This window comes from Raphanus sativus, chromosome 4, assembly GCF_000801105.2.
Source record: "Raphanus sativus cultivar WK10039 chromosome 4, ASM80110v3, whole genome shotgun sequence".
NCBI lineage: Eukaryota > Viridiplantae > Streptophyta > Magnoliopsida > Brassicales > Brassicaceae > Raphanus > Raphanus sativus.
Window position 1 is genome coordinate 39,697,147 of NC_079514.1, and position 18,736 is coordinate 39,715,882.

The window sequence follows — 18,736 nt, forward strand, 5'->3', positions numbered from 1 at the left end:
CTCTCGGAGACAAAACACCATCACGCCGTACTCGAAACTTCACCGCACCAACCTTCCATAACCGCGCCATTACTCCAGTTTTGGAACCACCGCGGGGGCGCTATTTCCAGAGCTCAAGCAAGGCGGAGAGGAGAGGGGACGAGATGAAAGCGTATACCAACCTTATGCATTAACTGGAGGGGCTCCGGCGACGGCACGCACGCTCACGCGCCGGCCGTTCGCCGGACCCAAGCTTAGATCTACTTTCTCTTTCTTTCTTCCTCTCTCTTACTTTACTAATGTTACCTGCTATCTTCTTCGTTTTCGTTCTCACGTGTTGTAAAATATGATATTATGAAAGACGAATCTAGACGCCTGCGAAACATTTCTAGCGGTCCACTTATACTTTTGATGCCATTCATTTATAGAATCACATGGTTGCAAATAAATAGGAGTAACATTTGTGTTTACTAACATTACCTAAGCATATACCTAGATTTGTAAATGTAAATGTAAATCCTAATATCGACTATTTGTTAATATAAATTAATCACACATACAAAATAAAAAGGCTTTACCAAACTTGGACCAGAACCTGTTTTTTTAATAATTTGAAAGAGAAAAAGAAACAAAAAGTAAAGAATAGATCTTTCCGGTGAGAGTATACACACACATGACACAAGGTATCTAAGGGCATGACCGCACGTGTCAACATGCAAAGTGCTAACATGTGATCTTTTAATATTTTGATATTTATTTATGTTTAAAAAAAACTAAAAAGAATCCAATGCTAAAAAGACTACTTTGCCTTCATGCTTGCAAATTGTTTAGTGTATTATTGAAAAAACAAGTAGTTTCGCAAAGAGATCAACCATCTAGTAGGTCTACTTGAGAGTTATATAAATCAAAATTATCATGTGCATTTATTCCAAAAAGAGCATTTTTTGTTTTCTTTTGTTTTACACAAGAAGTTTAACGTATTAGACCCGTAATTCCTCAAGATCAAGGATCAAAAACATGTTAACTAATTCACTATGTATCAGCGAACGTCGAACTTAAGATATGCACTATGTTTGGAAAACACACTAATCTATGTACATAAAAGAATATTTACTTCGATTGTAAGCTTTACGAATATTGGTTAGAGAGTGAAAATTACATTGCGAGCTTTTTGTCAAACTGCGGCATGTCATGAGTCGTATTCAATTCATGTCACGAATACAATTACAGAACAATTTACTCGAGAAGGTTAATGTTCTGTGCAGCAACCAATTTGAGCCAAAAACATATGATATGATAGCATAAACCATATGGTAAAAACTTATTTGGGTGTAAACCATAATGATCTGGACCGGCTTATTTCATTCTTTTAAACAATGATAAAAGCATATTTGGGTTTTAAGGTTATAGGATTGCTAATGATGAGTGGTCATTTTCAGCCCATTCACAGACCATATGGTTTATAAGTGAACATGCATTATATAGCCCAGTCCACAAAATAGTATTACTGTCGAAGCTTAGTCGTAATCCGCAATAAGACCGTTGTTTAATGCCTTGGGATATCCTTTTTGAGCTATCATTATAAACGTCCAATTATAATTCAGATGTTTGGAAGTTTCTGTTTGGCTCCTTCTACAGCCGAATTCTTCTACGTTGTATAGTCATCGTAGTCTTTTTCGTTTTAAGAATATTTTGTCCACATGTTCACGGATCGTTTATAGATTTGTTTTATTTGAATATGATCTCTACATCAGAGGGGCTGGGTTTCTTTCTCACCAAGTGGGCGATCGAGTATATTGTTTTCACTTAATCTTTTTTGTTCGTGAAAACATTATTAAGTAACAAATTATCATAATTGGAAAAATGTGAGTATAAATTTTTCCATCGCTCTAGTAGGTCAGTATGACTTGTTTTAGTGAGTAGAGGGTGCTGATGTGTTCCATTGTGGATTTATATATTACTGCATTTGAGGGGATGTTCTTTTTCTCTTTTGGTGCTGCAATTAGTGAATGTATAAAACTATAAATTATGTCACTGCATTTGAGGGGATGTTCTTTTTTCTCTTTTGGCGGTGACATGGATTCGTTATCAGAAGTGAAGAATAGATGTTAACAGCAAGTTCATATTGTATATTTTTTTGCCAACGTTCATATTTGTATGTATTGTCAAATTTTCTTGATATTCCATGTCCTATGTTTAAATATTTGAAGCTGTTTGTATTATATGTATATTTAATTGGAGAAAGACGACCAAAATCAATTAAAGTTTTCAAATCAGGTAGTTATGATTGGGTGGCACTTGGTACTTAGTTCACTCATTTTAGCCTTCTCTAAATTAATAAAGCAAACAGTGATATGTAGCATTTGCATATACATAATACATGCCGTAGTAAAGCAGCAAAACTTAGACTATCTGTTTTAATCAATATAGTGTTCTTATTACTTTTGTTTTCTAGCTTTCTTCTGTCCAACAAACTATGAATATCAGTTTTGCTTCTTAAACATTCTCTTAGTAGAAAAAAAAAAGAAAAGAAAAGCTAAATATAGCTAATATTTACAGCGTCTTCTTTTATGCCAAGAGATATGCGATGTCATGCCATGCTATGCTATGCTATGATAGAACATGTTACAAATCTTATTTAATCAAAGTTCTACAACTTTATTTTTGTTTCCCTTGCTTTATGGATTTTTCATAAACCTTTAGTTCTTATTGAAAATAAATAAAGATCTTATCTTATACTATAAAAATCACGAGAGAGAAAAAATTACAAAATAATTTTGCCCGTCCAACTATCTAATCCTTTTTCAAATATAGATTTGTCTTCTTTTCTATAAATTAAACTAAATATTAGAAGAAGGCAAATAGTCTCATTAAATAATGATTCATTCTAACAACTAAGACCATCTGCAACAGAGGTTCAAGAGGAGTCCATAGCCCAAATCCTTAGAATTTTTTAAATATAATATTAATATTTGAGCCAAGATTATCACGGATCGGTCCGTAAATAAGGTGTAGAAGGATCGAGTCCTTAGTACACGTGTCGCGTAACTAATCGTCTCTCCTCTCTCCTCTCTCTCACCAAACTCAGCCGTAGAAGAAGAAGCCATGGGAGATAAGCTCTCTCTCTCCCCCTCCATCACCGTAAATTGATTCCTCTTTGATTCTTCTTTGAGTAATTTCTTCTTCCTCTGACCGTCGATTTGAACTTATTCGATCGGATTTTTGATTTTTTACAGCTTTTGATTGGAGGAGAGATGGAGACGAATTCGAACAAACCGCCGTCGTTTCTCCCTAAACGCTCCCAATCCGTCGACCGCCGTCGTCCCTCGCCTTCCCCGGCCACCGAAATGTCCGCAGCCACGAAGATGCTCATCACCTCCACCAGGAGCCTCTCGGTTTCCTTCCAAGGCGAAGCCTTTTCCCTTCCCAGCAGAAAAAAGAAGGAAGCCACCGCCGCTCCTCCCGTTATCTTCAGTGGCGGTTTGTCAATGCGAGGACTGAGTATACTTTAATGGTGTGCAACGGCGTGATCCGCGTGCAACGGCGCTATTTGTATTGTTTTGTTTGATCGCTGCGGTTGTTCTGTATGTGACGCCGTTTCAGGTTGTGGCGCTTTTGGTTGGGATCTATGTTCTGAGACATCCGAGGTTTAGGTACAGGCTGCCGTCAGTTCCTCTCAATTTCTTCAGGAGGCTTCCTGTAAGAACTGAGTGCATGCTCTGAGCACAAAGAACCGATCGTCCCTTTCGGAATTGTTAGTTTGTTTCTTGTTTTTTTAAAGGTCATGATGACTCTTTTGCTTGTTGATGATTATGATGTCGTTTGGTTTTTAAACATTATCAGGACTTCTTGTTTGAAATTAGTAAATTAGCATCTGTGTGTGGCTTTGATGTTCTTTTGTTCTGGTTGGTTAGTCTTCTATGTTATCGCAAGTCTGCTTCACTATTCAACCGGTGACATCTCTCTGCTTTTTCTACATTTTGTTACCAAAAGATGAAACTTTTAGGTTTGGATTTTGTTGGTAGTAGAAATTTGCCATTAGCTAAGGACTCTAATTAGAGTAACACCATTGGACTTGATCATTTTGATTAAGTCCTTAACTATTCAAAAAAACAAAAAACAAAAAAAATTAATGCTAAACTAATCCTAAGGACTCCACAATGGAATCTACCGTTGTGGATGCTCTAACAAGTAACAAGCAATCACCCCGATAGCTGGTTCGGCCATTATATACCTCCTGAAAAGCTAAGGTGTTCTAAAGACAAATAATCTAAACAAATAGTACTACTCGCAAAGAGAAGGTGAAGATGACTCAGTCTCAGACCAACGGCGGAGACGGAGCAGGAGCCACAGCAATGGCAGAGCCTCCTTTGAACAACGAAATAATGTTTAATAGGAGCCAGAGCGCGAGCAGCTGTTTTTCAAAGGAAGACGAGGAGATGACTCGTACAGCGCTTTCCGCGTTTAGAGCTAAAGAGAGTGAGATCGAGAAGAGGAAGCTTGAGGTTCGTGAACGTGTCCAAGCTCAACTTGGTCGTGTCGAAGAAGAAACCCGCCGCCTCGCCACAATCCGCGAGGTTTCTTTACTTTTTCCTATATATAAAAGTTTGACCCTTATGAACCAATAAGTTGGTCCAATAGTTAAAAGACTCATCATAAAATCACGAGACCAAGACTCGTGGATTATACTATCATTTTAATTATGTTCGTTAGCCCTCTTAGATGCCTAAAATGATATGAATACACATCATTCTACATACTCGGAGGGTTAGTCTATGTTTTATAAAAAGGACGTTATGTTGTGTCGGTTGTGTAATGAATGACGATGGTGTTTTGTACAGGAGCTTGAATCTCTTGCTGATCCCATGAGGAAGGAAGTTTTGATTGTCCGCAAGAAGATTGATAGCGTTTACAAGGAGCTCAAACCATTAAGTTACTCTGTTCAAAAGAAGGTGAATAACCATTAATTATTCGTTTAAGATTATATGTTCAATTTTACTTTGGTTTAAAATCACCAAACTAAACCATAAACCCCATAAATATTTGTTTTGTCTTGTCTTGTATGGGAATGAAACAGCAAAAGGAATACAAAGAAGCAGTTGATGCATTCAACGAAAAAAATTTGGAGAAAATTCAGCTGATCACAAAACTCATGGAGGTTAGTTTCTTGCTTTTATCGAAGGTACTGATTTGCCTATTTTGCATAAATGGTCTTTTTCTTAACAGTTGGCTGGAGAAAGCGAGAATCTGAGGTTGAAGAAGCTTGAAGACCTGAGCAAGAGCATTTAGAATGTCACAACACACATGCATGACAAAGATAAATCAAGAACTTGGATCTTGGTTCATTGTGTGAACTGTGATGTGTCTTCTCTCTTCTTTTGTAAAAATGTGAAATTTGTGGGTGTGTTTTTAATTTATAAATACTGCATACTTGTATGTAAAAAAGTTGTCATTCTTACATAAATCTTCACAGCACCTTTTCATGGATATTACTTATGTTTCAGTCGTCTTCCCCATGCAAACAAACAAATTAATTTATCTTATTTAAGTTTCACTGTAGCTTAGAACGAATTTAATATTAATGTCCAGCTAGCGATACAACTTATACGCTATTATGCATACTTAATCGATAAATACATACACATAGTCACATAGCCACATAGGTACAAATTATTTGTTCATCTCAATAACAAATGGAACCAAACCTAGCGAGAAAGTTTTCGTGGCCTTCACACTTAGGTACATACGAGCAAGCGTTTTCGCACAAACTATGTGAAAATTACTTAACCAAGCTGGCATATAGCAATCTAAACTAGCATAGTACATTGGATTTCTAGATACTGCCATCAGAATGTTCTCACTTATCAGGTATTAAATACAAAATGTGTCATCCATTTTATGGGCTTGTGTTTATCCGTTATACGACAGCAGGAAAAGTTTCTTGTCCATGACGTTTAAATTGTAAACCCAACAAATGTTTATCTCCTCGAACCCAATAGAACCTTTGTTATGGCCCAACAAATGTACTTAACCAAGCTGGCTTTTTTTTGGTAATTACATAATTTTAAATTGTTGTTTAGTTAAGATTTATTTATTTACAAATTTTCTAATTTTGAATATAGCATAGTCCATCAATATGATATTTAGTATACGAGATGTAATCATATTTGACAAGCAATGAATTTTGTACGAGAAGTCTTTGGACGCAATAGCTATGGTCAAGTCAATGGTAGGACATGAGACTAAATTCTCAATGATTTGTAGACACATTATTAACTCTCTTTTTTTTATCAGCTAACAAATTATTAGCTTTAAAATAAATATCAATGACTTGTAGTCCTGTACGATAAAAATGGACCAAATGGTGGAATTTTTTGTATGTGAATATATATATATATATATTTTTTTTTGCTTAATTTTTTTTTTTGTGTGTGAATATTGTGGGAGCTCAGAAGCAGCCTACATATGGGATGTATTTAGAATAAGCATACATTTATATGTTATGTATTTTAATTTTTTTGTTTTAGTTGAAAGTCGAAACTATGTTTTGGGTTTATAGTGTGGTTAAAAAAAGATTAATAAACATTTAGCTTTGTTTTGATGAGATGGAAAGTAGTTGAAGTTTTTTTTTAAAAAAGCTTAATAGGATTTGATGAGTCGTGCTTGCTTTGTATGTACAGCTATGACGTTTATTGTTTAATCCAAACAAAAGTGATTCGACTAGAATCCGATTTTAAGATATTTTGGTTTCTGGTGGTGATAATCAAGAGAATATTTTACATTTGATTATACTATAAACTACAGGTATGCAAAAAAATACAACAAAAGTTCCACATATGATTGGTCGGACATGGTTGTCACTTGACATATGATTAGATCATTTCTTGGCTTTGCTTAATTAACAACTACATATTATTAGGGATATTTTAACATGAAAAATTTCACTAATAATTTAACAAATATTTTGGTAATTTTTAAAAAGTGTGTATTTAAAATATTTTTGCATTTAAATCAATATTTTTAAATTCAACCCGATTGTGATTATACCGGTTAATCCGGAGATCTGACAATTCAATTAATATTTTTAAAATATTCATATTAAAAAATCACTAAAATCCGAGACTAACCGATTGAACTGATGGATGACCGATATGTAATCTAATTGGATTTAAATTGTAATAGTTTCATAATTTGTAATCTTATAATCGAAATTTTAAAGTTCACTATTTTACAATTTATGAAATTATGATGTTTCTACAAAATTTTAAAGAGAAAATAATAGATATAAAATAATTAAGATTAATTATTGTATTATTTGAAAACATTGATAGTAGTATAACAAATATATTGTTTGGAAACATTGATAGTAGTATAAAGAAATAAGTATATTGTTTGGAAAACATTGATAGTAGTATAAAGAAATAAGTATATTGTTTGGAAACATGGATAGTAGTATAAAGAAAGAAACATTAGTGATTTAATGTATGTTTAACTACAAAGTATAAAGGTGTATTTAATTTAAAAACTTACAAAATAAATGTTAGGTCCAACAGAATGTTTCTGTTTTAATAAGATAGATAGCAAATTATATTCCAAAATACCATCAAAATTTTTATATATAATCTTTTTTTTTTTTACTCATCATTTGCTTTACAGGCGTCTCTCTTGTTTACTAAAGATAGTATATTTCAATTCCATTAAACTAAAATATCCTAACGAAGAATATAATTCGATTCCTTAAAAAACGGTCGTAAGACGACTAATAACATGATTAAAAAAAGAAGATTAGGTTAATAATGCAATTAAACGGTGTGCTTAATCATTTAAAACCAAACACAGAAACCACCTTTACACAAAGACCAAACAAACCCACTAACAAATCCAGACACGCCTCCGCCATTAAAACACCACACAAGCTTCTTCTTCGAATCAGCGACAATAGGTTTACTCGAAGAGCCCCACCGTAACTCCCCCGAGGATTCGAGCTCCTGCTTTGGGTTAAGGAAGAAGAATAGCACCAAGGAGAAACCGAAGATGACTCAGACCAACGCCGGAGCTTCAACCGGAGCCGCCGCGACGACGACGGAGCTTCCTCCTCCTCCTCAGCCGCAGAGAAACGAGATGGTGTTGCACACGGGAAGCTTGAGCTTCAGCAGCCACATGTCGAGAGAAGACGAGGAGATGACTCGTTCTGCTCTCTCTGCTTTTAGGGCTAAAGAGGATGAGATTGAGAAGAGGAGGATGGAGGTTCGTGAACGGATCCAGGCTCAGTTGGGTCGGGTCGAGGAAGAAACCCGACGACTCTCCACCCTTCGCGAGGTTAGTTTTCTACAGAAAGTTGTCTCCTTTACGTTTCTTTAGAGATTTGGATACTCTGTTTCCTCTGCTTTGCTCTGCTTTGCTGTGCTCTGTTTTCTCTGTTTTCAAGATCTAGGATTGGTCAAAGTTTTGACTTTTGGACATGAACAGTTTGGTCTTGATGTGGGTTAATGTAAAAGATGGTTACTTTATGTTGTGGGGGTCTTATTATGCAGGAGCTTGAGTCTATGCCAGATCCTATGAGGAAGGAAGTATCTGTGGTACGTAAGAAGATTGATAGTGTTAACAAAGAACTCAAACCTTTAGGTTCCACTGTTCAAAAGAAGGTAACACACACACCAAAGATTTGATCTTTTAAAGCCAGAAACTTTAACAACTTACTATATTTGTGCATTTGTGGATAAAACAGGAAAGGGAATACAAAGAAGCGCTTGATACATTCAACGAGAAGAACAGGGAGAAAGTGCAGCTGATCACCAAACTCATGGAGGTTAGTTCTGAGCTCTCTTTCTCTCTCATCTTTAGATTCTTGATTAGCAGAGATTAGTTTTTTCTATCGCATGTTATACATAAATGGTGTTTGGTTTTCTTCCTTGGGGAGATGGAACAGTTGGTAGGAGAAAGCGAGAAGTTGAGGATGAAGAAGTTGGAGGAGCTGAGCAAGAGCATTGAAGAAACCGTGTGAATGTGGTTTATGATACTAATTGGGTTTAGGATCGGCTTGGTTCTTTGTGTGGTGTACCTACCTAGCTTTTACATTTTTTTCTCTTCATTTTGTAACATGTGTGATTGTGGGTGATTTTTATCTTGTTAGTTTTGAAAAATCTTTGGGGGCTGGTTTGTAAAATTTGTGGGTTGTCTTATTTTTTGATTAACCAAGTTAGGGAGTGTGAAATGGGAGATTCTTTAGGTTACTGAAACTCATCACAGTGAATTTGTTTTTCATTATGTTCTTGCTTCTCGGTAATTTTTTCTGAATTTGTCTTTTCTTTCTTCCAAGAATTTAGTGTATCCCGCGTGCGCTTTTGAATCTAAAGCTGTCGGAACGACCTTACAGTTGTTACGTGAGACAACTCCTGGATTATTGTTGTCACTTAGCTAAAACTGTATTATTCTCAATCAAAAGGATTAGAAACTACCATGTTTTCATTTCAGTTGAGTATAAAACTCACGCTTGAAACAAACAAAAAGGTCTATTTACAGTTTCGAAACATGATCATTTTGATAAATATAATGGTTCTTAACATTTACACCAAAAAAAAAAGAATGGAACATGTTCACCAAGGCCTACGTCTGTAGAACATTTGTATGCCCAGAGGAACAATAGATGAGCAGGAAAATCTTGAAATCTGGCTGTGATTTGCCAGTCCATCTGAACTCGTTGATAAGAGTCTTCTCGCCATGATGCAATTTCGATATAAATCCCATGTACACCTGTTTGGGTTATCTGTCAACTAGGTGAAGTGATACTAAACTCATTTGTCTTATTTGATTTTTTTTTCTTTTTTGGTCAATCTTATTTGGAATTTTATCTCACAAAACTCCAGGCTTTCATCCATGTTTTTTTCACCTTTTCTGTAATTTTGAAATACTAAGAAAAACTTGATTTTATAATTTTAAATTTATGTTGGCACATTATAAAAGTATGATTTCGTTTTATTTCACATTGTTATGTTAGGCCATTTACACTCATGTCAAAAGGAACCTGTCCTTAGGATTCTGAACGAATCTCATGACCTTATGCTTTGGTCGCCTCTAATAAATTGACAATTTGGCTGCTACGTTGATGTCAATTATTCTCTCTTCAAGACAAACTTTTTTCACTAAATAAGATTTTCCTGACCCTTCAAACATTTCTACTTACTTGAGAGCAGAATATTAAGGTATCATGAGACGGTAGGTGCTTGAAAGAAACATAAATCATTTTTTTGTATTTTTCTTGGTAAGACAGATAACTCCCAAATAATCTTATACTTCTGAGCATGAAGTCCTGAAGATGTCTTGAAGATAATCTTATACCTTTGATGTTGTTTCTTTTGCTTATATCCCACGTTTGAGTAATGTTTTGGCTGATTAGGTGGCAAAGTCAGCTCTCTTATTACTAAATTCATCTTTCTCTAGTAATGGAGTGTAGACTTTATTATGAATGAATGTGTTTGATCAAAAAAAGAAGTCTTGAAGATGTCATGATTTGAAATGTGGACCAAAATTAAACGTCGAAGATGGATTTCCATATGTTTATCAATGTTTTATTATGTATGGACTATCCAACAAATTAGAATCATTGGACCGTCTATAACTCTATAGTTTGGCAACAATGTGTCGAGCTAATAATAATTCCAAAACAGGTTCACTAACTAGGCAGTCATAATTTTCACCGACCTATCATTTTTGCCATAAGTTGAAAGTAGACTATTTAGTATCTATAGATACGAGTCAATCCCAAATCTTTATCCAAAAGCTATTGTATTACAATTTTCCGTTATACTATTTGTTAATAAAGTATTTTCTAAATGATTTTGGCTACTGTTTTCTTGCTAATTACTAATGAAATTTTTATTACTAAATACTACATGAGAATACATGTATAACTTTTTCTTTTCTTTTATAACAAAATAAATAAAATATTGTATTTGATAACATTTAATATGAATTTAATGGGCATGGTAGTTTAAGGGAGCATGGAGATCAAGGAAGCATGCTAAGAAAGAAATCTGCAACCGTCCGGTCTAATGGTAAGACAAATTCTGAAGAACCATGGATAAGTTAAATTTAATTTTGAATGAGTGATAGTGTTACATTCATTTAAAAACATGTTGTCACTTAATATCGATGGCTCTTTATATACACTAAAGACTAGTTCTGTAGAAAATACTGAGTACTATATTTTCATTTTTTCTACACTTACCAATTGTTTTAATTTTAAAGAGCTTAAACTTGAGTATTTGAAGTTCTCTCTTACTGTTAATTTATATACTAATGAACTAGAACATTCTTATAGCCACCAATTAGATTTTCTTTATAAGATAGCACTAAGATAAGTACAGAAGGAGATTAAGTACAATCAACTGCAAGTAATGAGAGAACAATCAAAAACAAAGTAGGTTTGCAGATCGAGTACATGCACACGGTGGTTGTTAATAGTTGCCGACAAAAGTTGGTTTCAAATAATTTCAAAATAAAGTTTATTTTTCGAATAGGCCATATAATCTAGGAAAAATTGTCAAAAGAGAACAAAAAAACAGATCGTATTATTTTATTTTGTATAATTAAAAATAGATTTTATCTGAATTTCTTCTTTTGATATGGTTTTCTAAACCTTGTATCTTCTCAAACTATATGGAACGTAAAAATTTTAATTGCGGTACGGCGCGAATTGCGTTATGTAAGCATATTATGTTTATACATTTTTTTCTAATTTTATCATAAAATATTATTCAAAAAAATACTAGTTCAAAAAGATTTGAAAATTTAAAATAACGTTTAATGATAAATAACTAAATCTTTCTAAATTCAAAATTTTATCCTGATTTCAGTCTTTAAATACGAAACTTTAAAATTCTAATCACAAGACTCTTAACTCAGTTATTATATAAAAATAATTTTATTTTTAATAAATATTATTTACAAATTCTTTTGCTTGTGTGTATTTTTGAAACACAGTGTTATTTATAACTATTTGAATGTATTTCTATTTTTGTTTTGATAATCAATTATTTCTACTGCCATTCGCCTTTACAACTTTATTGGAACAACACTTTTTAACAAAAAAAAACATTTTTAGTTAATTAGGAGAAGTTTGAGATCTGAATTTAATTGTTTCTCAAGAATCAATCTTTGTTGATATCATTATCAACGACATGGCGTAAAACACTTCTTCCACCATCTATCTTATTAAAGCTGAAGTACAATTTCGGTGTGTTTGGATACTTGGATAAGAGTTTAAAAAGGAAGTTTGTTTGGAAACATGGATAACAATATTAAATGAGAATTGTTTGGAAAAAGGAATAGCAGTATATTTACTTTCTTTTATTTACAGATTTAGTCATTGCATTTATAAAAAATTATGTATTTCCTTTTTGTAATTTTTTTATTTACAGATTTTACCACTACATTTAAATTCAATTGAAAATAATTAATTATAATTCCAAACTTATCTAAACAAATTGATGTCTCCATATATTGATCATTATTAATATGTAAAATTACTATTAAAAAAACATTTCACTTATTTTAACCAAACACATAAAAATATATATATTTTTTTTTTACAAAATCAGTTAGACATAAACATTCGGATACCCATTTAGGTACGAGTCGTTTCTTTCGGATATAGTTTTTTTGGGTTTTGAAATTTCTTTTTAGTACTTCTTTTTGTGTTTTCTTTATTTATAGATTCTACCATTGCATTTAAAATTAATTTAAATTAATTAATTAAAATTTCAAAATTATCTAAACAAATCGATATTCATATATTGATCATTATTAATATTGTAAAAATATTAGTAAATAAAAATTTATATTTAACTTCATTTATCCAAACACATAAAAATATTTTCTATTTGTTTACAAAATCAGTTAGGCATATACATTCATGTATCCATTTAGGTACGGGTCGTTTCTTTCGGGTATATATTTTTTGGGTTTTGATATTTCTTTTTAGGTACTTCCTTTTTTGTATTTTTTATTTACAGATTATACCACTGCATTTCAAATCAATTAAAATTCATTAATTACAATTCCAAAACTTACTGAAACAAATCGATATTCATATATTGATCATTATTAATATTTTACAAATATTACTGAATAAAATTTTATATTTCACTTAATTTAGCCAAACACATAAAATATTTTTTATTTGTTTACGGAATCCGTTAGAAATAAATATTTGGGTACCCATTTAAGTACTGGTCAATTTTTTCGGGTATAGATTTTTTTGGTTTTGATATTAGGCCATTTTTGGATATAAATTTATGTGTGAGTTTCAAATTGAATCCCCCGGGTCTGTATGAATTTTGTTCTAATGTATAGGAAACTAAAAATGTTCAAATAACGAAAGTATTTGAAAATGATTTATATTTGAACAAAATATAATGGCTGCACATAACAAAATATTAATATAAAAATACTGTATACTTGCATTCAAAATCAATTTTTTTAACAACAAACTACACAAATATTTTTATTTGTATAAAAAATGAAAATACAATAATTTAATTAATATAGAAATATGTCACATTGTTTAAACAAAATATCAATATTAAAATATTATACATTTTGCGTTCTAAAATTATTTATTTTAGTAACAAGCCAAATAAATATATTTATTAGAGAGAGAATAAAACAAAGCCAAAAACACATAGTTTACGAGAAATACTCTATATGTCGAACTTATTATAAAAAATATTTTACTAAAATAAATATATTCAATAATTACAAACAAATAATATATTTCATAAAAGTGAAAATAATACCCGCCCTTTCAAGGGCGGGTCAAAATCTAGTCTATCTTATTAAAGCTGAAGTACAAATTCGGTGTGTTTGGATACTTGGATAAGAGTATTAAAAAAATTTGGTGTGTTTGGAAACATGGATTGTAGTCTTTTAAAAAAAAAATTGTTTGGAAACAAAGATAGTAGTATTAAATAGAAAAGGTAATGGGCTTAAGTTATTAAGTCCATTATAAAAGAATGTTATCAATATATATAAGAAAAATACAATACAAAGCCCAATTTGAAATACCAACTCAAATCATGGTTTTTATATTTCATATTAAAATTTTAAAATATAATATATGTAATTATTTATATGATGATACATATTAAATACTATTAATTATATGATTACTTATATGATGGTACATATAAAATACGATTAATTATATGATGCAATTATACGATATATAATAATGACTAAGGATGGGTTTTCAGACATCCATACGGGTTTGGTTCTGATCAGTTTGCGTTTCGGGTTTTCGAGGTCAAAGATTTCAGTCCTATTAGGATGTTTCTAAATTTTTGTTTGAGTTTGATTTGGATCTTTACGGGTTTGGTTTGGGTTTGGATAACATATTTAAATTATTTTTAAAGTTTTAAATCACTATATATTTAAAATTTCTCAAAATCTATAAATAAAGTAATATATTACCTATAAATTTAAGTAACATATGTCAGAATACCTAAGCTTAACATATCAATTGGTTTGATTTAAAAATTTGGATATGAAATCAATAATTATTTTAAGTATTTTTGGTGATTTGAATATACTTTAACTATTTTAGATATTTGTTTTTGACTATCTATATATATTTTCAAGTATTTTAAACCAATTTAAAGGTATCATTCTTGATGTTTTATATACGTTAAATATAAAAATAATTAATATATAAATATATAAATCTATTTTTAGATAAATTCAGGTACACGAATACTTCGGTTCGGATCCGATTCGATTCTCTAACTAACAAAATTTTGAATAATTCGAATATTTAATCAATTTATGTTCAGGTTTGGTACTATATTTACGGATTGGTATCAGTTCTGTTCCTCGGATTCATTTTGCCAAACCCTAATAATTACATGAAAAACAAAATATCATCATATTTTTAAAAATATACATCCGCGGAAGTGCAGAGATCAAAGTCTATAGTCATTTATTTTAACAACAAATCAAATAAATATGTTGATTGAAGAGCGAATAAAACAAAACTAGAGAAATATATAGTTTATTAGAGACACTCTATGTGTCGAATTTATTATAAAGAAAATTTTATTAAAATAAATAAATTCAATAATTACAAACAAATAATATATTTCATAAAATGAAAAATAATACCCGCGCTTTCGAAGCGCGGGTCAAAATCTAGTTCGAATTATAAATACAACAGATACGTCTAACCACTGGCCTACTACATCCTACAAGCTGCTCTTTATATGTTTAACACAGTAATATATGACTAAATTGCAATTAGTTATTTTTATAAAAGTGGTGGTAATTAGTGGACTTCGCTTTTTATGAAAACCATTCACTGTGAGGGCAGCAACGATATTAAATACGCAGCTTTGCCAATAATTGAAAATAGGTATGAGTGGATAAACAGTAAAACCAATTATATATAACATATGATTCCACAACTCTTCAAATCCATTTTAAAATTTCAAGCCAAAACTAAACAATTAATAAACTGTAGCAGGTGTCACCTGAAATTATAGGTCGGACCATAGTAAAAAAATATCACCGGACCATATACTATATAAATATGTTAACCTAAAGTCCACAGATGTTGAGAATTTAATTAAAGGGTGCCCCAGCTGTAAAGCCTACAACTTTTATCATCTCATTTATGGTGCGAACCTTTTTTTGGTCCTGCCCAATGTATTTTTATAGTAACTAGTACTATATTTCATTTGTATAATTTCAGTTTTCAAGGAGAAGATAATTCGATCTACATATACGCGTATTATCTTGTGTGTATATAATTCACGTGTTGACTATATACGAGATACGACTCAGAGGAGGCGTATACAAACAAATGAACCGTGTGCACGAATGACAATCAGTGGTTGGATTAGTAGTTGCCATTTGCCAACAGTTGCCTTAATAAATAAAGTACTAGTATTTTGCTTTTGTTTTGGGTTTGTTATGATCAAAGATAATGTAATCATTTATGAATAACAATCATACATATATTACGACAAAAATAGACCTGTTCATTACTCAAAAATTATTTGAAGACGAAATAGAATAAGGTCCGTTATATTTATATACTATGTGTATGATTTATTTTCTTGATTTCAACATCGTTAGATTCTATTTTGCGAATGAGTATAAGTTAAATTTCCGGCGACTGTTATTTGAGATTTCTTGAAATAAATAATTAACGAGAGATTTCGTGTTAAGCCCGGTAACGTTATATAAATGTAGAACATGGTGTGTTTGTCCTCATTAATTATCTATCACTGAATAAGATTTCAGATTATGGATTACGTCAAGTGCCAATCAAATTGTTAACACTAAAAACATATCTTAATTGCTTTCAAATCCAGTTAACGTCAGTCCATTTATAAAAAAAATGGAAAACAATGTATTTAATAATTCAATAGGGACTTCAATATGCATAATACGAAAACTAAACACTAACTTGTAAAATTTGTTTGAACTATGTATACTCCCGTACCAGCTCCGAGCTAAAGTTAGAAAGCTCAGTATCATAGAAAATGCTAGTGGTATCTCTTGTAGCAGAATGGTGCTCCTAAAAGAACGATGAACTGGGAAAATATAATCTTATTACATATAGAAATTGGTCCCTTATAAATTGTTAGAAGACTATAAGTTCAACTCAAAATCTTCTTCTCTTGTCCTAGCACACGTTGAGTAGCATTGTGGATTATACTTTTTTTTTTACTGAAGGCATTAATTCTTGTGGATTATACTTACATCGAAACTATTGTATTATATATTGCTTTCTTACCAATAAAAGAAAATACCAGTCATAGATTCAGATAAAACATAAGAAGACACATGTAGAAAAAGAAAAGAGCAACCAATAATCATAATCTCGTCTTCCTACAAACAGATGGACCGAACGTACATAAATCATGACCATAATTTTTTTCTTTCATTATGAGAAATTGATTGTACTTACATTACTCGAGTGCATGAAAACATTACATACAATCCAGACTATCCAGTTGATTGAACTCACTGCTTTGTCGAAATTCTCTGGCTGATAAAAGTTGATTGAAGAACAATGTCAGGATCCTAAAATATTCAACTAATATACTCTTCGAATCTTACACGGAAACTCTATTATCTTTAAAGGCCCACTCTGAAAATAATATGCCAACTAAACTTTCTTTAACAAACAAAATTACCTTTGCACGAAGACATATGTCGACTATAATTTTGTGGGTGAATTAGGGAATTAGGCAACTTTTAAGTTTGAATTAGAAATTTAAGTTTGAATTAGAAAATTGGGCAAGCCCAAGTTTTTATTAGGTTGTTGGACAATCTAGTAGAGAGAGAATAAATTTATGACATTTTTAACCTTTTTGCCTATTAAACTTGGCAAGTTGGAAAAGTAATTTCGTGGGACCCAAAATCCACTTTGCCTATAAAAAATAATTTTTTTTCCACTAACTTTTAACAACTAACTTTTGTAGACCCCATAAACATTCTTTATTCATTAAACTTATGGATCATATTTAATATTTAAAAATCATATATGAGCAACTACTTTTAATATAATACATGTTTTTTCATATATAAAGTCAACATAAATCTATACGAATTAATATAAAATCGATGTAAACTCTAAAATTTATGAAAGTTACCCAATAAATTATACATTTTGACTCATAAAAGAAACTTTCATATTTATGAAATCTACCCAAATAAATGATAATTCATAAAATTATGTAAATTTATGGATAATTATCATAAATCTGAGTAAATTTAATAAACTTGGAAACCTTCATAAATCTTTTATTTTTTACCAAAATGGCAGGAAAACAAATTTGTCTACATTTAATTTTAATATATTTGGATAAATTTAATAAATTTGGAAACCTACGTGAATCTTACATTTTTGGTCAAAATTGATCTCACACTTTTTGCTTTTCCAAAAATAGAAACACTCACGAAATGCTACATTTTTTTCCCAAAAATAAAATGACAAATTGGGATTTGGCAGCAAAGTGCATTCGTTATAATTTTTATGTTTATAAAATGACAAAAATTGTTAATGAAATGACAAATTTGTTAATAAAATGACAAACCCTACACTTTTCACGATGAAGTAATCTAATAGCTTTAATTTTCAAGGATCATATCTACTTGCTAGAACCAATATAATCCCATATTGAGTACAACCTGCAGATTTCCAATCATCCCAAGTTCTTGATTAGTCATATGTAGAGTCGTGCTTATAGTCTATTGAAAAAGATATCCGCTATAATGCTATTTAACCCCAAAAAATAGAGTTATTCTTAGGTTCACCCTAGAGTGAACATTTAGGTTCACCCAACCAATAGGAATCAAGTATTTCATAATTAATATTTTTTAGAAAAGGAAAGAAAATATTGTCAAGTTATATTATGTTTTTTAAAATAAATAAAATAAAAACAAATAAAAATAATAGTCGTTACAAAAAATGATTTTTTTGAAAACTATTTTTAATATCGTCAAAAAACACTAAACCCTAAACCCTAAATCCTAAACCCTAAACCCTTGGGTATACCCTAAACCCTTGGATAATTTTAAACTCTAAACCCTAAACCCTAAATTCTAAACCCTAAACCCTTGGATTAATCATAAACACTTGGATAATCCTAAATTCTAAATCAAAAACACTAAACACTAAAACATTAAATCTTAAAAATACTATTATGGTTTAATGTTTTTAATTTAGGGTTTAGTATTTATCCAAGGGTTTAGG

At 31.2% G+C, this 18,736-nt stretch overlaps 2 protein-coding genes and 1 long non-coding RNA gene across 4 annotated transcripts; 2 read left to right on the forward strand and 1 right to left on the reverse strand.

Annotated features, from left to right (window-relative positions):
• Positions 1–2,894: 2,894 nt before the first annotated feature.
• On the forward strand, positions 2,895–5,468 carry LOC108852327 (uncharacterized). The gene is made up of 5 exons (XM_057007296.1): positions 2,895–3,120; positions 3,216–4,556; positions 4,821–4,931; positions 5,057–5,137; positions 5,206–5,468. The coding sequence occupies exons 2-5, from the start codon at positions 4,287–4,289 to the stop codon at positions 5,266–5,268; spliced, it is 525 nt and encodes a 174-aa protein (XP_056863276.1). The 5' UTR covers positions 2,895–3,120; positions 3,216–4,286; the 3' UTR covers positions 5,269–5,468.
• A 2,234-nt stretch (positions 5,469–7,702) lies between these two features.
• Positions 7,703–8,900, reverse strand: LOC130510416 (uncharacterized). The gene is made up of 2 exons (XR_008944056.1): positions 8,680–8,900; positions 7,703–8,553 (listed from the first exon to the last, which is right to left on the reverse strand). It is a non-coding gene; the product is annotated as an uncharacterized LOC130510416 (long non-coding RNA).
• Positions 8,014–9,246, forward strand: LOC108835714 (uncharacterized). Of its 2 annotated transcripts, none has more exons than XM_018608935.2 (4): positions 8,014–8,298; positions 8,514–8,624; positions 8,708–8,788; positions 8,900–9,246. In XM_018608935.2, the coding sequence occupies exons 1-4, from the start codon at positions 8,014–8,016 to the stop codon at positions 8,981–8,983; spliced, it is 561 nt and encodes a 186-aa protein (XP_018464437.1). In that variant the 3' UTR covers positions 8,984–9,246. The 2 variants fall into 2 exon arrangements, with proteins under 2 accessions (XP_018464437.1, XP_018464438.1); XM_018608936.2 differs by having other exon boundaries at positions 8,909–9,246.
• The last annotated feature ends 9,490 nt before the right edge of the window (positions 9,247–18,736 follow it).